The sequence below is a fragment of the Podarcis filfolensis genome (genome assembly GCF_964270895.1).
Source record: "Podarcis filfolensis genome assembly, chromosome: 9".
Taxonomy (NCBI): Eukaryota; Metazoa; Chordata; class Lepidosauria; order Squamata; family Lacertidae; genus Podarcis; species Podarcis filfolensis.
In genome coordinates, this window is record NC_139610.1 from 7,680,614 (window position 1) to 7,705,705 (window position 25,092).

At 47.6% G+C, this 25,092-nt stretch overlaps 1 protein-coding gene across 2 annotated transcripts in view; it reads right to left on the reverse strand.

Annotated features, from left to right (window-relative positions):
• FAM184B (family with sequence similarity 184 member B) overlaps nt 1–24,216 on the reverse strand; it is a 76,111-nt gene extending 51,895 nt beyond the window's left edge. The window contains exon 1 of one of the 2 annotated variants that reach the window (XM_083630189.1): nt 23,467–24,216. In XM_083630189.1, coding sequence (XP_083486315.1) covers nt 23,467–23,607 — 141 coding nt within the window. In that variant the 5' untranslated portion in view covers nt 23,608–24,216. The remainder of the gene's footprint in view (nt 1–23,466) is intronic. The other variant, XM_083630188.1, reaches the window with a different exon arrangement.
• Nucleotides 24,217–25,092: the final 876 nt, after the last annotated feature.

Sequence of the window (25,092 nt, forward strand, 5' to 3'; positions counted from 1 at the left end):
GTAAAAGTAGTTATATACTGTACTACCCTCTCATAAAACAATATGGGAGCAACGTGAAAAATAAATAAATGAAACACTATTAAAAGCAGGACAGATAAATTATGAAAAATGACTGGCTATTAAATAATAAAAAAATCACATTAGAGAGTCTGCAGGCAGTTGAGGAAGATGCATGAAGTTGAAGAATGATCCAAAATCCTGCTGTCTACAACCTGCAACAGCTAAGTCTATCAGTACAAACAGCTTAATATTACTTGACTTGAATATGCAAGAAAAACGACAGCCTCCAGGAGTATTGAGGCCAAGCCGGTTATGCACACAAGCACACACCAAGACCGCACATCAATAGATAGTGGTGAAAATTATCTGTCTCCTCTTCCTGAAGCCATTTCCCCCTCTCCTTTCCCTTCCAGGCATCAACGATGGTTTTCATATTGCCTATGCACCGATGTGGGTGGCGCTGTGGGTTAAACCACAGAGCCTAGGACTTGCCGATCAGAAGGTCGGCGGTTCGAATCCCCGCGACGGGGTGAGCTCCCGTTGCTTGGTCCCTGCTCCCGCCAACCTAGCAGTTTGAAAGCACGTCAAAGTGCAAGTAGATAAATAGGTACCACTCCGGCAGGAAGTTAAATGGCATTTCCATGCACTGCTCTGGTTCGCCAGAAGTGGCTTAGTCATGCTAGCCACATGACCCGGAAGCTGTACACCGGCTCCCTTGGCCAATAAAGCAAGATGAGCGCCGCAACCCCAGAGTTGGCCACGACTGGACCTAATGGTCAGGGGTCCCTTTACCTTTTTATGCACTGATGCAAATCATGGCCGAGCGCTTATCCACACTTCCGCTCAGGCTGCATCTAAAAAGCACAGGTCTGTGCTCTTTACTGACACGCTTTCTAGGCAGCAGTAGATTGGAACAAATGGTATTCTCTGAATTGCCATTTGCTCCGACTGAGTGCTCAAGAGCAGTTTCCCCGGGGATGGGGGAAGCAACAGAAGAAGAGGAAAGGTGGATAAGCCCTGAGCTGAGGGAGGAAGACAAAACCACATCTGAAAAGTCTCTGCATGCAGAGCAAGAGATGTCCACACTAGGACTGGGCAATATATCGTCCAAAACCAGTTTGAAGTCTATATCGCAATATCGGTTTCATAATTTTTGACCTGGAATATATTGCAAATCATGATGTATGTATGTGTATGCTATGCAAAATCACAATGATGGCAAAACTGCGAAGCCAGCCAATGCCTCTACATAGCTCCATCCTTGTTTCAGACATTGTGATATACTGGTATATCACAATGTTTAGATGGTGATATATTGCAATGCAGGAAACCAGGTATCACCTGGTCCTAGTCCACAAATGCCTTCCCAAAGGGGGCACATGCCACAGAAGGCTTTGGCACACCAGTCAGGAAACCAAATAAAAAATTTATTTTTCTCAAATGAGAACAGAACAGAGACAGGAAACTGATACAACAACTAAGTCCAGCGACATAATGATACACAATGTGCACATGGGCAGAAGTGAGATAATGGAAGGGGTTCATGGGAGGTGAGCAGAATTTCTGTTGTTCCCCCCCAAAAATATTTTTATTGGTTTTTTCACAAACATAAATAAAACTTAATCTTTTACAATCATCATATTGTATCATCTTATTTACACTGCGTAAATTCACGCCCAGATTTCCATCCTTCCCTGCTTCAGTGTTCTTAGTTTATAACTTCTCTTGTAGATTCTTATTTACCTTCTATACACATCACAGGATTTATGTTAACCCTACTACAGTTTTTAAACTTCTACAGTTAATTCTTATATATGCAACAAATTTACCCCACTCTTTTTCAAACTTTGTCCCTTTTTGGTCTCGAATTTTATAAGTCATTTTAGCTAATTCTGCATACTCAAAAAATTTAGTCTGCCACTCCAATACTGTTGGGGTCTCCTGTAATTTCCACTTTTGAGCCACGAGGATCCTAGCTGCAGCCGTAACATATTGAAATAGTTTAAGATCCTCCTTTATCAGGGAGGTGAGCAGAATTTCTGGAATTACCCCTAAGACGGCTCAAGAGCCATGGGGCAGCTGCTGAAACAGAGCACCCTCTGGGGTTGGGTGGTTGATGCTAAGTGGTGTTGCTGCAGTTAAGATTCCACATGGCTGCTGTCCATTAAGCAAACGGCATCAAAATAAAAGCCAGGCACATGCTCACTGCTTGGTGATATTTGAAGACTGCAGTCTTAAAAATAACAGGAGTATCCGTGCTGTGTCTGAGAACATTCCAGATAAATATGCAACAGCAAAACATATTCTGGGAACTGAGCAAACAAACACCCTAAAGCTATATTGGTTGTTAAGACACTCCTATGAGGGAGTTTCATATTACTTGTGATTTCTATGTACAGTGGTACCTCTGGTTATGTACTTAATTCGTTCCGGAGGTCTGTTCTTGACCTGAAACTGTTCTTAACCTGAAGCACCACTTTAGCTAATGGGGCCTCCCACTGCCGCCGCACCGCCGGAGCACGATTTCTGTTCTCATCCTGAAGCAAAGTTCTTAACCCGAGGTACTATTTCTGGGTTAGCGGAGTCTGTAACCTGAGGCGTATGTAACCCGAGGTACCACTGTAATATCAACTCTTCTCTTTTCTTTTTAGCCAGAGAAAACGGTCTTCCATAATCCTTCCTCCTAGAGGAGCGCTAATGAACCCAGATGTTGCTCAATTATTCAACGACTGCTGTCAAATTGGCGGAAACGGAATTAAATAATTCTGCATGTTGCCAATTAGTAGCAATGGCTCAGATCCTGGGCAGGGGTGCTCTTCTTTAGAAAGGGACAAGAAGCCATTTCATCTGAAGGATGAGATTACTTGGGAAGAAAGCTCATGGGGTCACACTCCAGCAGTGGCCAGGCCAGATCCGTAGGGGATGGAGCCAAGTCAGTGTCCCTCCCCAACCTGTTCAGCTCAGCTGAAAAGGGGGATAGTTTCATCCCTACTGGGTTGGGCAGGGCAGCGAGATTTAAAGCAGGATGAAAGCCTATCTCTCACTCAGATGATCCGTAACAATATGGTGAATAGTAGTGAGGGCCTGACTTTCCTTCCCTTTGTCGCACGCTGGGTTTAAAGCTCCTTGCCCCACACAGCATGCAGAAAGCCACACCACCATCAGATCAGCCGAGAAGCAGTCAGCTGTTTTCTTCCAGTTCATGCTTACTGGTTTGGGAAGGTTTAAACCTGTCTGCCCGGTGGGCTGTGCTGGCGATGACGTTGGGCCCTCCCTGCCCTTCACTGCACACTTCCTGTAGTTTCTGCACCAGAAGCACAGTGATGGGAAATGGCTGCACCAGCCTAATTTCCCATAGACATTATTATTATTTATTCTGTCAAAAAAAAAAAGTGCAGTTTGCTAGCACAGAGGCAGAAATGATAGCATCTATTCCTTGAAGCCGGGGAATGAGCCCCCTGAGCTGGGGTTCATGAGTTCACTTCATTTTTAACATTAAAAACAACTTGGAGAAACGGATCCTGCTTTTACTGTCTTTTGTTCTCTCTCTGCTGTCTCAATTCTGGTTTTTTTACTGTGTTGTAAAATGTGTCCTTCACTGGTTTGTCATCTTTTGTCTGTTTGGATCTGTTTTAGAAGCCCCTCTGCTAAGTAGGGATCTGTCAGGGAACTGTCATCGGAAGAACCGGAGGTGCAAGGGCTCCCAGAGGTTGGGAGAGACTTATCAGCTGAGGAGGGAACCAGCAGGGGGAGAGAAAGAGCTCCAAGGGAAAGTGAGTCGGAGGGATGGCTCAGAGACAATTCCAGCGAGAACAGTGGGGAGGTTTCAGGACCTCCTATAGGGACACCCACTCCTCGCCGGAAACTGTCACGCAGAGAGTCCAGAAGGCGTGTTTCCGTTAAGGAGCTTTTATGCTGGAAGAAATTCCGTAAATGCCCACTGTCGGATTCTGCCAGCGACTGACGGAGCCATGCTGATGGAGCTCCGTTACAGACAGGGGTTTGTGGACTTAGCCAAACCCTGAGGGACTAGAAATTTTACGCACAAGCAGCTCATCATCCCATCACAGGATCTGTTGGTTTTAAGAATTATCGTATTTTTCGCCCCATAGGATGCACTTTTCCCCTTCCAAAAATGAAAGGGAAATGTGTGTGTGTCCTATGGGGCGAATGCAGGCTTTTGCTGAAGCCTGGAGAGCGAGAGGGGTCGGTGCGCACCTTGCGGAGAGTTGCCTGCATGCCGAAGGCTGGGCGCGCTGAGTTCAGCGTGCCCAGACTTCGCACAGCTCTCCGCAAGGCGCGGGAGCCCTGCGCTGGGTTCCCACGGCTTGCGGAGAGTTGCCTGTTCTGGGGGCTGGGGTCAGGTGAAGCTCGGGCTTCCCCCGCCCCAGCCCCACGCCTGGGGGGGGGGAATAATTTTTTTCCCCTTTATTTCCCCCCAAAAAAACTAGGTGCGCCTTATGGGACGGTGCGTCCTATAGGGCAAAAAATACGGTACCTCCAGGATGAAACCAAGGCAGGTCCACAAACCCACTCAGTTGAATGCAACTCATAAATCATATACCAGATTGTGATGTAAGAACTTTACTGCTTTCCTAGCCCTAGGCATCAACAATACATGACTGCTGAGCTGTGTTTAGCTCTCTCTAGTCCTCAAGATGTGTTGGTCTGGACTGAGGGTCAGGTAGGATGTACGTTCTGGATGCACTCATCCTGCTTGTTTGTCTGGTTCCCCCATACTGCCTCATCCATCCATCCCCCTTGTTTCAGAATGTACAAACCACTTCCCAGTGAATGTTTCCACAGCAGTATTCGATAAAGATACCAAAAAATCCAAAATGCATAATAGAAATAAATATATAGAGGTAAAGACTGACCATTAGGTCCAGTCATGGCCGACTCTGGGGTTGCAGTGCTCATCTCGCTTTATTGGCCAAGGGAGCCAGCGTACAGTTTCCGGGTCATGTGGCCAGCATGACTAAGCCGCTTCTGGCAAACCAGAGCAGAGCACGGAAACGCCGTTTACCTTCCCACCGGAGCAGTACCTATTTATCTACTTGCACTTTGACGTGCTTTTGAACTGCTAGGTTGGGAGGAGCTGGGACCGAGCAACGGGAGCTCACCCCGTCGCGGGGATTCGAACCACCAACCTTCTGATTGGCAAGTCCTAGGCTCTGTGGTTTAACCCACAGCGTCACCTGCGTCCCTCCCAGAAATAAATATATACGCAGCCAATAGAAAAACAAATCTTTAAAACACCACATTATACAAACACAGTGGTGCTATAGACTTAAGGGGGGATTCCCCAAACCCTAGAAATTAAGAAATGCTAGGATTTGAGGATATGGATTTAAGTACAAGCCAGTGGCGGAGCACATGTTTCCGGTGTCCGGTGCAAATGCGCAGGGCGCATCCCCAAGGGGGGGCAGGGCACAGAGGGAGCCCGTTGTCCTTCACCGCAGCCCAACTTCACATGCCAGAGCCTGCCTGATGGGAGCCTGTTGTGGGGGCATCTGGTCGCAACCCTCCCCCAAATGTGCCTGGGGTGACAGCCCCCACTCCCTGCGATGCCACTGTATACAAGCTGCAGAACTCTGTCAGACAGGGAATTCCTGGGCTGGCTTACGGAAACCAGCCTGGCTTGCTTAGTGAAGAGCAAACCTGTTAACATGTCAAAAGGTGTTGAAAGGCCATTGAGGAGGAATCCTTTGGCCTGGGGAGTCAGATGTTACCAAGGTGATGGGGTGTGTGTTTGAGGGGACAGAAAAAGGGCATTTTAAAGGAAGGGTCCTGGGAAGGAGAAGCAGGAGGAAGAGCTGAGATCCATTTTGGGGGAAGCTGGTGGCAAGTCCCTCTTGAAACGACCATGCTGTAAGATCTGTACTCCCTCCAGGCAGACTGAAGGTGTAAATAGGTGAATAAACCATATTTCATGACAGTCTCCTCCGTGTATTCCATTCTCCAAAGGGAGACAGACCCTGTGTGGGTGCCTGGGACCCCATGGCTCTTGCTACCGCTCGGCAGAGAGAGGGGCAGGCACCTGACAATTGTAACATGACACATTATCAAATGGCAAAGTCACACTTCAGGGAAGGCTCTGATACTATGGCTGGCTCTTTTGAGCATCACATATACCTGGAAATACATTGGTACCTCTGGATGCGAATGAGATCCGTTTCGGAGCCCCATTCACATCCTGAATAGAATGTAAGACGCGACTGCACATGTCGCATTTTGCCGCTTCCGCGCATGACGTCATTTTGAGCATCTGTGCATGCGCGAGCGACAAAACCTGGAAGTAACGTGCTCCATTACTTCTGGGTCACTGCGGAGAGTAACTAGAAAACGCTCAACCTGAAGCACATTTAACCTGAGGTATGACTGTATAAGTGGGACGCGGGGGGCGCTGTGGGTTAAACCACAGAGCCTAGGACTTGTCGATCAGAAGGTCGGCAGTTTAAATCCCCGCGACGGGGTGAGCTCCCGTTGCTCGATCCCTGCTCCTGCCAACCTAGCAGTTTGAAAGCATGCCAAAAAGTGCAAGTAGATAAATAGGTACCACTCCGGTGGGAAGGTGAACGGCGTTTCCGTGCGCTGCTCTGGTTCGCCAGAAGCAGCTTAGTCATGCTGGCCACATGACCCGGAAGTTGTACGCCGGCTCCTTCGGCCAATAAAGCGAGATGAGCACCACAACCCCACAGTCAGTCATGACTAGACCTAATGGTCAGGGGTCGCTTTACCTTATGGCTGTATAAAGAAAATGAGGATAATAATATGAGAAAAGGGCTGGTCAGATACTGGACCTTATCTAGGGAAAATCCAGCAAGTAAAAAACAACAATCCCCAAAACTAATGGACCATGTGCAGATTAAAATCCTGCCTAGAAGCACCCAGCACTGATAGATCTGCATCTTCCTGAATTCTCACATGCAAAGGCACACACACCTTTAAAGTCTTTGGTGAGGCTGTTCATTCCCTGCTGCTAAATCGTGTACTAAAAGTTATGTGTTCGTCTTGGCAGCATAAAACATGCAGTGGATGGGGCTGGGCAGAGAGATGTTAAGTGATTCTTGGGGAAATGTCCTGATTTATGTTTGTTGTTCCTGTCCCATTAGTCTTGCAGGAATCTGCCGTCAGCACGAAAAGAGCTGTTCCAGCAGCCAGACTCATTAACTGTGTAAAAGGTGTCATGAGAAGGTGCGAGGAAGGATAGAAAATAGAGGAGAAAACCCAAAGAATGAGAAAGCTTTCTGAAAGGCACAGGCAGAGATTTATCTTATTTATACCCTACTTCTCTATCCAGATACGTATATGGAAAGTAGCTAACAGGAACTAACAGCAGGACAAACATGCATGAGTAGTAATCAACATATGAGAAAGAGATTAATAGCAATTTAAGGGAAACATCTAGACTACAGGTGTCATTTTTGTATGTGTTGTAATTTTTGTATGTGTATGAGTGTGTAAACATTTATACTATCCTTTTCTGACTTTTTAAAAACAAAAACAACATTTGTTTGCTTGGAAATAATCCCCACTGAGTAACTGGATTGCAGTCATTTATATACCATTTTAGGGACATGGGTGGCACTGTGGGATAAACCACAGAGCCTAGGACTTGCCGATCAGATGGTCGGCTGTTCGAATCCACACAACGGGGTGAGCTCCCATTGCTCAGTCCCTGCTCCTGCCAACCTAGCAGTTCGAAAGCACGTCAAAGTGCAAGTAGATAAATAGGCACCTCTCCGGCGGGAAGGTAAATGGCGTTTCCATGCGCTGCTCTGGTTCACCAGAAGCGGCTTAGTCATTCTGGCCACATGACCCGGAAGCTGTACCCCGGCTCCCTCAGCCAATAAAGCGAGATGAGCACCGCAACCCCAGAGTCGTCCACGACTGGACCTAATGGTCAGGGGTCCCTTTACCTTTATATACCATTTACCCAGAAGTCATATTGAACTTAATGGGGCTTACCTCTGAGTATACAGTTGTGCCTCCAGTTGCAGACGGGATCCATTCCGGAGCTCCGGTTGGATCCCAAGGTTTCTGCAACCAGAGTGACTGCTTCTGCCCATGCGTGCATGGCGGGAGAGCGCTTCTGCGCATACGCACGGGGCGAAACCCGGAAAAATACTTCCAAGTTTGCCGCGTACGTATCCCAAAGGATACGTAACCAGAGGTGAATGCAAGTAGAGGTACCACTGTATATTTCATGGAATCATAGAACTGTAGAGTTGGAAGGGACCACGAATATCATCTAATCCAACCACCTCCAATGCAGGAATCTTTTGCCCAACGTGGGAATGTGCTGATAGTTTTTATTGTATTTTATTGTTTTAAAATCCATCATCAAAGCTGAATGTAGAAAGGTAGGATGGAAATACTCGTATTTGTAATGCATAAATACAGTGGTACCTCGGGTTAAGAACTTACCGTATTTTTCACTCTATAAGACACACCTGACCATAGGGTGCACCTAGTTTTCAGAGGGGGAAATCAAGGGGGGGAATGATTCCCCCCCCCAGCTCTGGGAGCAGCAGAAAGGCTGCGTGCAGCCTGTGCGCTCCTCCCAGACCTTCTCCTTGCTTTTGCGGGAGGCAAAAGCCCACAGGAGCCGTGCGCGACTCCTGCGGGCTTTTCGACCAGGAGGGAGAAGAGACTGACGCAGCCAGTCAGTCCCTTGTCCCTCCTCGGGGAAAAGCCCCCAAGAGCAGTGCGCTCTTTAAAGGGCACACGGCTCCTGTGGGCTTTTCTACAAGGTGGGGGAATTCCCCCACCTCCCGCAAAAGTCCACAGGAGCCGCGCACCCTTTAAAGAGCGTGCGGCTCCTGTGGGCTTTTCGACCAAGCTTGTGGGGCTGGCGGTGGGGGGAAGCGCTGCTTTCCGCCAGCCTCAAAGACCAGACTCTCCTGGCTTCAGTGAAAGCAACACGAAGCCTTCGGATCACGAAGGGAGCCCTCCCTCTGCGCTTCGGAGGCTTCGCGTTCCTATCACTGAAGCCAAGGGGCCCACATTCGCTCCATAGGACACACACACATTTCCCCTTAATTTTTGGAGGGGAAAATGTGCATCCTATAGAGCGAAAAATACGGTAATTCATTCTGGAGGTCTGTTCTTAACCTGAAACTGTTCTTAACCTGAGGTACCACTTTAGCTAATGGAGCCTCCCGCTGCCGCCGCCAAGCAATTTCTGTTCTCATCCTGAAGCAAAGTCCTTAACCTGAGGTACTATTTCTGGGTTAGCGGAGTCTGTAACCTGAAGCGTCTGTAACCCATGGTACCACTGTACCTGGTGGGAAACAGGATCGGTTTCGATCTGACCTGAACAACTTCTGATTATGCACCATGTCAAATGCAGCCCACTGGCCATGTCAAGTAAGTAACTCAGCTCCTGGAAGTCACAAACCTCCTGGTCTTGCTACCTGCAACCACGTGGATTTTCTTGACCTCGAGATGAGTCAATGAGGAAAGCTTCATCTACTGAATATCTGCCTACATGCTCAGACTGCTCTTAAAGGCGCAGTCCATAACCATAGTCCACAGTGGTTGATGTTCATTTACTAGCTTGATAGTAATTACACAAATTCACATTAAAGCTTTATAAATAATCTTTAAACTTCTGCAGATTCCATATGTTTTCCCTGCCTGTAGTTAAAACAACAACAACCTAATTTCACTTTTTCTCTTCTTTTAGCCATTACTGGATTTTTCTTTCTTTCTTTTCACCCCACTTATCTAAGATTACATGGCCTGGCATTCCTGAGATGCACAAAGCTCAGGTTTACTTCTTACATTGTTCTACTGGTCACACAAGAGACTAATCACAAAAGGAATGAAAAGTAGGGCAACAGAATGTCTGTCCTGTGAAATATATAGATGCACTAAACCAGGGGTCAGCAAACTTTTTCAGCAGGGGGCTGGTGCACTGTCCCTCAGACCTTGTTGGGGGCTGGACTATATATATATATTTGGAGGGGGGAATGAACTAATTCCTGTGCCCCATAAATAATCCAGAGATGCGTTTTAAATAAAAGCACACATTCTACTCATGTAAAAACACACAGATTCCCAGACCGTCCATGGGCCGGATTTAGAAGTCGATTGGGCCGGATCTGGCCCCCGGGCCTTAGTTTGCCTACCCATGCACTAAACCTCAGTGGACTGCCAGTGGCGTAGCGTGGGTTGTCAGCACCCGGGGCAAGGCAAGTAATTTGCGCCCCCTAACCGCACCGCACGCCTGGCACCCCCCCTCCACAGTGGGCGGCGACCCGGCGGCTCAGATCAGATTCGCACAGCCAGCACTGCAGTGAGAGAGAGTGAGTGAGCCAGGTAGGGGCAGAGAGCTGCGAGTGAGAGCGCCCCCCCCAGATGTTGCGCCCGGTGCGGCCGGCCCCCCCTGCACCCCCCACGCTATGCCACTGTGGACTGCCCATTTAAGGGATAGTGAAGTCAATATGGCTGGAAGTGGAAGCAGATTTTACAGGTGATATCAGGTAGGTTTGCTTAGCTAGCCCAGAGATGGAAAGAAGAAAAGAGTCCCTACCAGAGAGGAATGGCAAGTTAAACTGATGGGACTATGCCAAAATGGCAAAGGTGACTGGAAAGCTCAGGAACCAAGAGGAAAAAAAGAATGGGAACCCCAGTCTTAGAGTACAAAAAATGGAAGTCTCTCTGCTGAACTTTCTAAAAGAAGATGCTACCTCACATATCTTGGTGACACTTCGGCTTTTAGTGTTCTTGTAAACTGAAACTGAAATGACAAAATATCTGCAGAAAGGACCGCAAACTTTACTAATTTAATTCTCTATTTCCTGTATAATTAACTGAACAAAAGTGGTCCACGAAGCAAAGCAGAAATGTATTGGATGCCATAAACCTGATTTATAAGGGTAACTGAAGGCACTAAGTGTAATTGCAGGAGCCTTTCGAAAGATCAATATACTACAATATAGTAAATGATGTGAAAGCACTTTTGGAGGATCCTAGAAGAGAACAAATACCAGATGATTTCCTATTTATTTTTACTCATCCCTTTAGTCAGAACAAAAGAATTCTTCAGGAAGCTCTCAAGCCTTTTTGTATGATGAACTAAACATGTATTGATAATCATTTGTTGTCCTACACACCAGCAAAATAAATATGTGGAAATTTAAGGTTTTGGAGATGGACATGTTAACTTCACTGAAAGTTCAGTTTGAAGAGGAAATGGCTGATTAGAATTACCTCCATACCTCAGTTGACATAAAAGAGGCAACTGAAATATTTTGCATTATTTTTTGTTCTAAAGAATAAGTAATCCCATTCCAAGGAACCAGGTTGGTTAAATCATTGATTAGAGAATTGTAACTAATTTCAAGCACTGGAAATGAAGTTTTTACAGTGCTCTTTCAACAGTGTTAATTGATTATTGCTTGTGTTGTTCTGTTGTATATCTTACTGTTTTAATTTACACTGTAAACTGCTCTCAGCTAAACATTATGAAGTGGCGTTTAAATTTCTTAAGTAAATAAAACTTGGCATACTTCTGGACTGTCTTTTTTTGGGTGAGATTCAATCACATATTGGCAAATTTAGATTGCTGCTTTCAGGCACACATTATTAAATACTGCATCTTGATGAGTTTTCTCCCAAACAAGCTTTGATCTGAATTGGAAAAAATAATGACCTAGTTGCATTTTAAGCCAGCGTTGTGTACGCAGCCCATGTGTGGAAAGAATTGTGGCCTTGGAAGGCAATCCTGCATTATACTGACCATAGCTGTCAACTTTTCCCTTTTCTTGCGAGGAATCCTATTCGGAATAAGGGAATTTCCCTTAAAAAAGGGAAAACGTTGACAGCTATGATACTGACAGACCTGGAAATAACATTCAGTGAGATAAACAAATTGTGTTTTCAAATAAATGGGCTTAGGATGTAAGGATATTTAAAAGATGGATTTGCACAACAAATGGAAGAACTTGTCATTTTCGCGATTATTCTAGACCAAAGGGAAATCAAAAATGCAAATTATGCGCGGCTTGGTTTTCTATGTTTATGACCTAAACTCACCAAGTGTTATGCAAAGGAGATTAGTCGTGATCTGTGGTCCTTGGTGCACTTTGCCGAATTGGGGTGCCAAGCTTTCGGTTAGCTTTTCAAGCGCAGCATGCGAAGTTTGACACGCAACTTCCTCTAACCACAATAAAAACCGATAATCTCATTATCCGTGTACTGGTTTCTCTAATGGGTCCATAAATTATGTATTCCAAAGAATCAAGGAAATTCAGAGCTCAGGAGAAAGGCAAAGATAACTTGCTTTTGAGATTCAGTTCATCTAGGAAACGCACAGCCTGCTGCTTCAAGCTTCATTAGCTCCCTTATTTCTCTGCTCCTCCTTCGAAACAGCTGCACGTGCAGAGACTTCTGCTGCTAGGCCCTGTCCGTGCATGGATATTGCCAGCACACTTGTCTTCTCTCCAATCTCTGCCTGCTCTGTGTCTCTGTCTCCGCTTTCTGCCACTTTCCTCTGCTACCGTATTTTTCGCTCTATAGGACGCACTTTTTCCCCTCCCAAAATTAAGGGGAAATGTGTGTGCGTCCTGTGGAGCGAATGCAGGCTCCTTGGTTTCAGCGATAGCAACGTGAAGCCTCCGAAGCACAGAGGGAGCGCTCCCTCTGCGTTCCGGAGGCTTTGCGTTGCTTTCGCTGAAGCCTGGAGCGCGAGAGGGGTCGGTGCGCACTGACCCCTCTTGCTCTCCAGGCTTCAGCAATAGCCGCCTGAAGGGTTCCTTTTGCTGAAGCGGGGAGAGCAAGACTCTCCTGGCTTTAGCAGAGAAGGGAGAGCTGCGCAGCTCCCCTTCAGCCAAGCAGGAAGAGAAATGGAAGGGGCTCCGTTTCTCCTGCCGCTTCGCTGAAGGGGCGCTGAGCAAAGAGGGGGAAAATTTTTTTTCTTGTTCTCCCCCTCTAAAACAAGGTGCGTTCTATGGTCGGGTGCATCCTATTGAGCAAAAAATACGATATTTACTCAGGGTAAAAACAGGTGTGGCATGAAACGTGTGAATGCATGGAAGGTGTCTTGTCTTGGACTTGTAGTGTCGGGTTTAACCCTCTGCGCCACCCACCATGTTCTGCATTGGGTCAACCACCCTTCTTCTTTCCCTCCCCAGAAGCACCAGTGACCTGCTGTGCTGGGAAGCTAGGAGAACAATGGCACCCCACCTGTGGTTCCTCACAGCCACTACTGTGATGACATATGGGTTATTGGACTGGGATTGTATGGGATGTATCATCACTGAAGCAGCAAAATACAACATTTCCTGTTGCCCAGAGTGGACACACAGGGGAATGTTGCTCCAGACATGGAGGACTTCCTTTCATTCCTGCTCTGGAGCATCCGCCCCCTGTGTGTGGCCAGGTAGATGGGCATGACCCTGGCAAACCCTATAAAAGGGCTAGTCACACAGCCATCTTCTTCTTTTGCCATCCTCCTCTCTGCTGGCTCTTAGCCAGCAGCACGTGGCTCATCCTTACAGAGGATGGAAGTCACAGGGTAGAAAGTCTGAGGCCCGGCTCAGACTTCTTTTCTCTACAAATGAAACTGTAACCACAAGATTAAAGCCTGCCTTCAGAATACAGTGTTAAAAGGTAAAGGTAAAGGGCCCCCTGACCATTAGGTCCAGTCGTGGCCGACTCTGGGGTTGCGGTGCTCATCTTGCTTTATTGGCCGAGGGAGCCGGGGTACAGCTTCCGGGTCATGTGGCCAGCATGACTAAGCCGCTTCTGGTGAACCAGAGCAGCGCACGGAAACGCCATTTACCTTCCCACTGGAGCGGTACCTATTTATCTACTTGCACTTTGATGTGCTTTCAAACTGCTAGGTGGGCAGGAGCTGGGACCGAGCAATGGGAGCTCACCCTGTCGCGGGGATTCGAACAGCCGACCTTCTGATCGGCAAGTCCTAGGCTCTGTGGTTTAAACCACAGGGCCACCCGTGTCCCCCCATTTAAGGGATAGTGAAGTCAATATGGCTGGAAGTGGAAGCAGATTTTACCGGTGATATCAGGAAGGTTCGCCACTCACGCATGCGCACAAGTGCCAAGTCGCGCCACGCACCTGCGCAGATGCGGCGCTTCAGGTTGCGCTCTTTTCCTGTTGCGAATGGGCCTCCGGAACAGATCCCGTTCGCAACCAGAGGTACCACTGCAATTTCTTGGAGCTGCCCTGGTCCTGAAATTTGCCATGGAGTAGGTTAAAAATCCCATAGATTGAAGAACATTCAGTAATATCCTGGTCAGTGCTTCTGTGGGATCTTCTGCTGCCTCGGGGAGGCCCAGCAAGGCCCTCCACCATCACAGATATATATCATGATATAGCAAGATATTTAACTAGTGATATATCGTGAGGTTGAAAACCGGCTATTGCCCAGCCCCAATTTCCACTATTGATTATATTGTACTACTGCACTGATAGCTTTACGTGTTAACCAGCTTATTCCTGAAAATTGCAGGGTGTGTGTGTTTCCTTTAGAAGTTTTAGCTTTCCTGGCTTGCTGACAACAGTTATGTGTTTTGGCAGTTGGACAGATGGTTGTTCACAGAAGGCGGCACAGTTCTACTGAATGAGTCTTGGGCAGATGGAGGTATAGGAAAAGCAGACAAGGGAAAGGAGATCTAAATTGGGGTGGGGATTGAGATACTGCAAATTAATTAATAAAGCTGCAAGCATGAGGAGCACCTGTCTCCCAAAACACACCTGCCTGGAAGTGCCACTAGCTACAGTGGTACCTCGGGTTAAGAACTTAATTCGTTCCAGAGGTCCGTTCTTAACCTGAAACTGTTCTTAACCTGCAGCACCACTTTAGCTAATGGGGCCTTCTGCTGCCGCCGCACGATTTCTGTTCTCATCCTGAAGCAAATAGTACCCGAGGTACTATTTCTGGATTAGCGGAGTCTGTAACCTGAAGCGTCTGTAACCTGAGGTACCACTGCATTATGGGCAGGGAACTCTGGTTTAGCAGAAGAAGAGGAGGAGTTTGGATTTGATATCCTGCTTTATCACTACCCCAAGGAGTCTCTGAGCAGCTAAAATTCTCCTTTCCCTTCCTCCCCCACAACAAACACTCTGTGAGGTGAGTGGGGCTGAGAGACTTCAGAGCAGTGTGACTGGCCCAAGGTCACCCAGCAGCTGCATGTGGAAGAGCGGGGAATCGAACCCAGTTCACCAGATTATGAGTCCCCCGCTCTTAACCACTACACCACACTGGCTTATTTTACACATTTCCTACTCTCTTCCCAGGTGCCCTGCTTAGCAGTTTGCTGGCTTTTGATATTTGCACTTGAGGATGGGCCAAAGAGACAGAAGAGGGATTCTGTTAGTCTCACAGTAGTCTCCTTGCCTGAGCCTGGGACTTACTGTTTCAGGGCAGTTCAACATCCATGCTGTTCAACTAAGCTACATTTTACTGCCTGTGCAACCTTTCTAATGTATGGAAAAGCACATGAAACTGACCTTTGGAGTGTTTGTAAGTAAACCATCTTTTAACTTACCAAATGTGTGGTCTTTTCCTATTCTGGGGGAGAAAGGAAACTTTGGAAGGAGCTTGGAAGGGCATCTTCTAAAGGTCTAACAGCCTATATTTCCATGCTTTGCTTTGATGCATATTTTGTGGGTTTTAAATTTCTGCTGGAGTTCTCTCACCAAAGAGTACTTGCCCAAAACTTGGATCTTGGCATCCAGGAATTATGCTTTCTGTACTTCGATTTGCACCAGCACTATGTTGACAAAGAAATTTTATCACATGGGAAATCTCAGAAAGGTGAAGGCTAAAAAAATGCTGCAACGAAGAGTTTTGATTACTCTGGAATAATTTGTGGTGGGCATGGCATTGCTGTTTCAGATGTGACTCCCCTTCTGTGTGTGGTTGCTGCTGTTGTTCCCTTTAAAGCAGCTGAGGTCGTGAAGAGGGATCTAATTTGGATCAGGGCCATAGCTGTCAACGTTTCCCTTTTTTTAAGGGAAATTCCCTTATTCCAAATAGGATTCCTTGCAAGAAAAGGGAAAAGTTGACAGCTATGATCAGGGCAAGGGTGCCCTACCTGTCTCAACCCTACTCTGCCTTCAGTGCCAAGATTTTGTCCCTCCATAAGAAAAAATGTGCTTTTAGCTAAATTTATACACACATTCATCCTGATGGAGGCATTGAGTTAGGCTATTTGCTTTCAAACTCGCCTTATAGTCTAGTGAATGAGGCACCAGGATGCAGGTTTATAATGAAATTAATACTTCACCCGGCCAATCTGACATCCTTTAAAATATCCCATCGGTAGTTATTAATAGCTGTCACTGATCCTGTGTGACATTTCTGATTACAGCCTTCCTCCCATGGAATCTCCAAGGCCTTTACAGATATCCTAGCAAAATGCCTAACAGGTGGGGTTTTGCAGAGGGAAGGCTTGCATATCCTACGAAGTACATCACAGTTCTGCGCAACCTACATAGGACATATTGGCTTCCTTTTGGGGATCTCTCTCAGCAGGTATCCAGGCCATCGAGTATCAGGGAAGCAGGAAGTTTCCCTCCCCAATGCATTGCTTAAAGTTTCATTGGGATGTGGGTGGCGCTGTGGGTTAAACCACAGAGCCTAGGACTTGCCGATCAGAAGGTCGGCGGTTTGAATCCCCACGACGGGGTGAGCTCCTGTTGCTCGGTCCCTGCTCCTGCCAACCTAGCAGTTCGAAAGCACGTCAAAGTGCAAGTAGATAAATATCGTATTTTTCGCTCTATAAGACGCACCAGACCACAAGACGCCCCTAGTTTTTGGAGGAGGAAAACAAGAAAAAAAATATTCTGAATCTCAGAAGCCAGAACAACAAGAGGGATCGCTGCACAGTGAAAGCAGCGATCCCTCTTGCTGTTCTGGCTTCTAGGATAGCTGAGCAGCCTGCATTCGCTCCATAAGATGCACACACATTTCCCCTTACTTTTTAGGAGGGAAAAAGTGAGTCTTATAGAGCAAAAAATACGGTAGGTACCGCTCCAGCGGGAAGGTAAACGGCGTTTCTGTGCACTGCTCTGGTTTGCCAGAAGCGGCTTAGTCATGCTGGCCACATGACCCGGAAGCTGTACGCCGGCTCCCTCAGCCAATAAAGCGAGATGAGCATCACAACCCCAGAGTCGGCCACGACTGGACCTAATGGTCCCTTTACCTTTACCTTTAAGGGTTCATTGAGAGTGTCTGCTTGGGCAAAATGTTTCCTTGAAATGTGACAATTCCTCTTGTTCTGTGTTCCTCCTGCCGGGTAGCTACTAGGGAAATGGACTTTTCAGTGGTGGCACCCTGGCTACCTAATGCCTTCCCAGGAGAGGCTTTGCAGGTGCCTAGCCAGACGCCAGTTTGGCACCAGGTGAAAAGCTGCTTTTAAAAAAACAAACCAGGCATTTTAATCTCTGGTGCCTTTAAAGGGATGCGGGTGGCGCTGTGGTCTAAACCTCTGAGCCTCTTGGGCTTGCCGATCAGAAGGTAAGCGGTTCGAATCCCCACGACGGGGTGAGCTCCCATTGCTTGGTCCCTGTTCCTGCCAACCTAGCAGTTCGAAAGCACATCAAAGTGCTAGTAGATAAATAGGTACTACTCTGGCGGGAAGGTAGGTGGTGTTTCCGTGTGCTGCTCTGCTTCGCCAGAAGTGGCTTAGTCATGCTGGCCACATGACCCGGAAGCTCCCTCGGCCTGTAAAGCAAGATGAGCACCGAAACCTCAGAATCGTCTGTGACTGGATGTGATGGTCAGGGGTCCCTTTACCCTTACCTTTAATCTATTTTATCTTTGCCAAATGTTTTTTAAATTGTGTTTATGATCTATTGATCATAAGTTTTATTGTATGGTTTACTCGTTTTTAACTTTAAGAAGACAAGAATAATCCTTCTGGATCAGACCATGGCCTACTAGTCCACCATTTTATTTCCTACAGTGGCCAACCAGATGCCTCTCCCATAACACAACTGGCCTGTCTCACCAGTGCTAATTTTCTAGAAAAAGAGGTGCCAAAACTCACAATGAACGCCTGCCATGTTCTCTTAGAATGGCGTTGGCGCCCACCTGAGAGGTGCCAGAACTGAGTTCTGGTGAGTTCCAGATGAAAAAAGCCCTGATTTTCACCTGTTTTAGTATTTTAACTTCTGTGCAGCTGTGAATTTTTCTGGAGTTTTTCTTGTTTTATCTTCTTGTAAACAGTTGGAGGCTTGTTTATTTTTAATGCAATAAAAATATGAATTACTGCACATACTCAGTGGTGCTGGCAAGAAAAAGAACCCAGTAGTTATCACTCTTATTCATTCTGACCTGGGTTGTGCCATGAGTGAGCACAGTAGGTCTAAGTATATGGCAGTGGGGCTCTTGTTGTGGGTGATGTTGACAAGGGGCTTAGAGGGGTTTGACTGACCTGTTTGCTTGAACTTTGCCAGCCATGTCTGCTTACATCTTGCTGCCTCTGATAATCCAAACCAGGGAACTATGGTTCCCAGTTTTAATCCCAAAAAGGGTCTGAAGTTGTTTTCATAGTGTGCCTTGGTATCCTGGCTTGTTCTGAAGCTGATAGCCATACATTCCCAGTTCAGATGAAACATGAAACTGTGGTTAATTAGAGGCTTCCTAGTATAACCTAGGGCAGGGGTCTGCAACCTTTAAGACAAAAAGAGCCACTTGGACCCGTTTCCGAAGAAAAAAAACCTGGGAGCCACAAAACTCGTCATTATAAAAATACGGTAACTTTTTTGTCACTTTTTTATTATTTCTTTGTTTGACCCCTCAGAATTACTCCTCCTCATAGAAATAAACGTTAAATTAACAAGTTACCTTTTTGTGTGTGTGTGTTCTTCACTCCCCTTCAAAACAGTGACCAGCGTACATGCCCCCTTTCAATGCAGTGACCAGCGTACATGCCCCTTACAATGTAGCGGGCAGGCGGGCGGAAAGGTGACGTCGGGACGGTGCGTGACTAACGCACGCACCGCCCCCATGCGACGTCACAGCCAGTACACCGCCCGCCACAGTGGGGGCGTACAATGCGCCTCCTCCGTTAGTATCCACCCCGGAGCCACGGCAAAGGTGTAAAAGAGCCACATGCGGCTCCGGAGCTGCGGGTTGCAGACCCCTGACCTAGGGCTTGCCCCTGCGTCGGGGTGAGCTCCCATTGCTCGGTCCCAGCTCCTGCCCACCTAGCAGTTCGAAAGTACGTCAAATGCAAGTAGATAAATAGGTACTGCTCCAGTGGGAAGGTAAACGGCATTTCTGTACACTGCTCTGGTTCGCCAGAAGCAGCTTAGTTGTGCTGGCCACATGACCCGGAAAAACTGTCTGTAGACAAACGTCAGCTCCCTCTGCCAGTAAATCGAGATGAGCACCACAACCCCAGAGTCCTTTGCGACTGGATTTAACTGTCAGGGGTCCTTTACCTTTAAAGGTAAAGGGACCCCTGACCATTAGGTCCAGTCATGGCCGACTCTAGGGTTGCGGCGCTCATCTCGCTTTAGTGGCCAAGGGAGCCGGCGTACAGCTTCCGGGTCATGTGGCCAGCATGACTAAGCCGCTTCTGGCGAACCAGAGCAGCGCACGGAAATGACGTTTACCTTCCCGCCGGAGCGGTACCTATTTATCTACTTGCACTTTGACGTGCTTTCGAACTGCTAGGTTGGCAGGAGCAGGGACTGAGCAATGGGAGCTCACCCATCGTGGGGATTCGAACCGCCAACCTTCTGATCAGCAAGTCCTAGGCTCTGTGGTTTAACCCACAGTGCCACCCGCGTCCCTTTACCTTTACCTTTAGTTTAACCACAGCATGTGGTGAAAGGGCTGCATGGTGGGCAAAAGGCCACACTTTCTAGGCACTTTCTAGCTCTGTGTTTTAAAGTGTCATGTCCAGCTGCTTCCCTCAGAACGGTGATGTGTTCTTTACAGACCTATAAACTTTAACTAACCGTGTATTTGGCCATTTAGTTCATGTTTCCTGTAGAATCAAGGTTTATTCATGTGTGAAGTTTGTGTATCCGTGCATATAGATGGAACTATTACAAAACACGTACTTGGTCTTCTGAAAACGTATAAAAACTCACTCATGTATACATTTCTACGTACTGTGTATTATCCATGCACAAAACACATGGTTTGTCATTATTAAGGCATGAGTGGAAATCACAAGCAGCTGATCGGAGAATTTGGCAATGTTCACATCCCTAAGCCGTAAACATCTAAATAGGGTTGTTGTTTTCGCTTTTGCATATTCATGACAAAATCTAAACTTAAGAATAGAGTTGCTTGTGTGGAAACTGGAACCTCCATTTTTGAGTGCGCACACATAAAAGCCTTCTGAAAATTACAGGTCACATACTACCTACAGACCATCAATAGTAAAAAGCTCTTTTTAAAACTGATCTCAAGCAGCTAAATTATATGCTGTGTGTAATTAAAAGTTGTGTAACATAACTGAAAACCTTCCTATGTTCCATCAATTGCAGAGTATGGGATATGGTTCTTAAGAGTGTGGGGGAAAGTAACTAAGCAGGTATGAATATCAAAATGCCTACAAAAGTGTAACAATTTTTTGAGTCCCATTTCTAGCACACCCAGACCAAAATGAGTACAGTCGTACCTTGGTTTTCAAACAGCTTAGTTCTCGAACATTTTGGCTCCCAAATGCCGCAAACCCAGAAGTGACTGCTCCGGTTTGCGAACTATTTTTGGAAGCTGAACGCCCGTGGCTTTCGTGGCTTCTGATTGGCTGCAGGAGCTTCCTGCAGCCAATCAGAAGCTGCTCTTTGGTTTCCGAATGTTTTGGAAGTCGAACGGACTTCCAGAATGGATTCCGTTCGACTTCCAAGGTACGATTGTATTCAGTAAGGAGGTCAGAGCTATGTGGTATATAAAAACACTTGCATGCTACAAGGTTGCTGTTAGCAAGATTGTGTATCCATGGCTGAATTAATTGACAGGTATGTTTTATTTTCTACTGAGATGAAGGGACAAGGTTTCAATGGCACCCATGTGGGATTTTTGGAGAGGAGATGGTATGGGATGAAAAGGTCAAACCACTCTTCCTTCATCCTCACAAATGCTATTTCTATTAAAATGCAAGAAGCCCAAGGGAATCTCAAATGGTAAATGTATCCTTTAGTCTGGTTCACTGAGCAGTTGAATTTCACTTACGGGAGTTAGAACCCACAAGTAAGCGTAGAATTAAAGGACAGGCTGACAAAATATTTGAAATGTGTTGATCTTGTTCAGTTCCATATTCAGGCAGAAACTACCACCCACAAACCAGATCTATTAAGTTAATTAGCATGGACTATAATCAAGCAATATTATCCTAAGCAGAAACAGCAAGGCTAAGCATTTTTTTATTTTTATTTTTGGAAAATAGATAAATTTGAGGGGCAGTGCAAAAAAGATAGAAAACACAACTTTTTTTTAAACAACTGATATATTAATTATACTTTGCATTGAGCTAAAGGTAAAGGTAAAGGTACCCCTGCCCGTACGGGCCAGTCTTGACAGACTCTAGGGTTGTGGGCTCATCTCACTCTAGAAGCCAGGAGCCAGCGCTGTCCACAGACACTTCCGGGTCACGTGGCCAGCGTGACGAAGCTGCTCTGGCAAACCGGCACCAGAGCAGCACACGGAAACGCCGTTTACATTCCCGCTATAAAGCGGTACCTATTTATCTACTTGCACTTAGGGGTGCTTTCGAACTGCTAGGTGGGCAGGAGCTGGGACCAAACGATGGGAGCTCACCCCGCCACGGGGATTCGAACCGCCGACCATGCGATCGGCAAGTCCTAGGCGCTGAGGTTTTACCCACAGCGCCACCCGCGTCCCTTCATTGCATTGAGCTAGGAGACAAATAAAATGATGGGAGAGAGGAAGGCTATCCACTATAATATACTATAATATGCTATATTAACTAAATGTCCAGTAAAAAAACTGAATGACTATTTTCAGTTCACAAATGTCTTGCAAGAAGTGCAACATATTAAAATGGTAGCATCTCCTTCAAGACACTCCCAAATCCCTGTGTTAAAATAGCATATTTTATTCACATAGGGTGAGGCAATTTATGTATTTAGTGGTATCTATGCCCAGGACCAACTCCTCTCCACCAAGAACCAGAACTGTTGCTGTGGAGATGACAAGATCTCACCGCTCAGAATCCTGCTCAGAATCTATTGTGCAAAATCGAAATGAAACCGAAACACCAAGAGAAAACCCTGCTATTTTAAATTCTCAAGTTTTCTTCTCCACCACCGCAAGATTCACTTCTTGATGTGCTTTACTGTGTTAGGCTGCAAGCATTGGGCCAATAAGAAGATACAGCTGCATCACTCTGCCTGTCCTGCTGCCCTCACCAAGCCTCTGAGAAAGCTCGCTGCTATCATCTGCCACCAAGACATTTGGGTACTTGAGGCAACAACCCCCAAAATGGTGCCCCCTCCCTGCCAGGGAGAAAGGGATGAGCAAATCTCTACATTAGGAACAAGTGGACAAGAAAGGCTGATGTTGGGATCTGCTGCCCCTAGGGGTCCTGCCGCCTGAAGCGGTCACCTCACCGGGCCCCTTGGGTGGGTCGGCCCTGTGGCCACCTTGAAAACCTACTCCGTTGCTGCACCCTGAAACAGAATACAGTGGTACCTCGGGTTACAGACGCTTCAGGTTACAGACTCCGCTAACCCAGAAATAGTGCTTCAGGTTAAGGACTTTGCTTCAGGACGAGAACAGAAATCGTGCTCCGGCGGCGATGCAGCAGCAGGAGGCCCCATTAGCTAATGTGGTGCTTCAGGTTAAGAACAGTTTCAGGTTAAGAACGGACCTCTGGAACGAATTAAGTACTTAACCCGAGGTACCACTGTATTTTTATTAAACATTCTATTTCTTCATTTGCGCCGTTATCCCCCACTGAAAGGACAAGTTCTCCGTTCTCTCCACGACAGCTACAGGTTTACAGGCAACATCCAATATTAGCACTGCAAAACTTCCCTGGCGGTTTGTTGAAGATCGACTCCACCACGTCGTTAAAGCAGGGCTACCGTAATTTCATCATGCAACCTGCAACCAGCGCTGGCTGCTGCTTTTTCCCCATTGTTTTAAATCGCTAGACTACAGAGGATGGAGGCGGTCAGGCCGGCGTCCAAGACGGCCGATCTTTTCTATCCCAAGGGGGAAACCACAAGACTCTTGGAGAGTTGGGGGGTACCCCTAGGGTCATCTAGTCCAACCCGCTGCCATGCAAGGATCCCTCTCTGTCTCTCGAACCCACGACCCTGCGATGAAGAGTCTCGCGCTCTACCGACGGAAACGAAAGTTTCTAGGCGTCTCCCTTCCTTGGGAGATGGGGAGCACGCGTAAACTTCTCCTTGCCTGCAGCAGCAGTGGTTTTCCAGCAGCTGCCAGCGACCCTCAACACACACACACACACCCCGTATTGTATTGTATTTATTTATTTTTACCTTGGTGAGCTGGGCGATCTTCTTGCACATTTTCACCTGCAGGTCCGGGTCGCTTTCCTCCGACGCGCTGCGCGCAGGACGCGCTCCCAGAGACCCGTTGCAAGTCCGGGGCTGGGGGATTTGGCTGGCGCCGGAAGCCATCGGGGAGGTTTGCAACAAGGAACGCTTTTTTAAAAATCTCTCCGCGAGGTGCGATCGCCTTGTCGTGCCACACACACATACACACACACTGCCTTCCCTCGCTAGCTAGAAAATTAGAAGAAACACGGGGAGCCCTCCGTTTCCAATTGCGCCTCGCATGCCGGCTAAGCTTCCCTGCTGCGCCCGATCCACAACACAAGGAAGCCGCGCGCAAGGAGAAGGCGAGCACCCCACGCGCGCGCGCGCCCACCCACTCCTCCGCCCGTTGATCATGGCCCTCCCCTCTCGGCGAAGGGATCGGCCTCCGCCCCCGAGAGATGAGACCACGCGGGCGGGATGCTGCGCATTCCCTGGCGGAGACGCCGAGCCGCTTGCCCGCCCCCCGGAGAAGAAGGAGCGAAAAAAGGATGCAGCCGCGCCGGATTAAAGCCGGAGAGAGTGAGTTTTTCTGGAGCAGCGTCCCGCTTCGACAGTGACCGGCTGGAGACGTTCAGGGCGAGCCAGGATCCTGCCCACCCCGCTTGGGTTCCCAGCATCACCTCTCCTTCAACGCCTCCGCGCGCCGAGGTTGCCCACGGCTCGATGATGCGCGCCCTGGATCTCGGCCTTTTCTGCCTCCTCGGAAGCTCCTGCGCAACTTCTGGCAGCAAATGACCCCATCACTTAATAGCGCAGGGGGGAGACACTTTCAGCAGCAGGCAAGCCAAAATGCAGCCAAATGAGACTTTGGGTTTGGGGCTTGGCTACCAATTGGTGGATGGGACCCGGATGGCGCTGTGGGTTAAACCACAGAGCCTAGGACTTGCCGATCAGAAGGTTGGCGGTTCGAATCCCCGCGACGGGGTGAGCTCCCGTTGCTCGGTTGCTGCTCCTGCCAACCTAGCAGTTCGAAAGCACGTCAAAGTGCAAGTAGATAAATAGGTACCGCTCTGGTGGGAAGGTAAACGGCGTTTCCGTGCGCTGCTCTGGTTCACCAGAAGCGGCTTAGTCATGCTGGCCACATGACCTGGAAGCTGTACACCGGCTCCCTCGGCCAATAAAGCGAGATGAGTGCCACAACCCCAGAGTTGGTCACAACTGGACTTAATGGTCAGGGGTCCCTTTACCTTTACCTTTACCAATTGGTGGTATTCGGGACAATACAAGGGAGTGGGTGGTGCTGTGGTCTAAACCACTGAGCCTCTTAGGCTTGCTGATTGGAAGGTTGGCAGTTCAAATCCCCACGACGTTGCTCTGTCCCAGCTCCTGCCAACCTAGCAGTTAGAAAGCACGCCTGTGCAAGTAGATAAATAGGTACCACTGTGGCGGGAAGGTAAATGGCGTTTCTGTGCACTCTGGCTTCCGTCATAGTGTTCCCTTGTGCCAGAACCGGTCTAGTTTTGCTGGCCACATGACCTGGAAAGCTGTCTGTGGACAAATGCCGGCTCCCTCAGCCTGAAGCAATATGGAACACCACATCCCATAGTCGCCTTTGAATGGACCCAG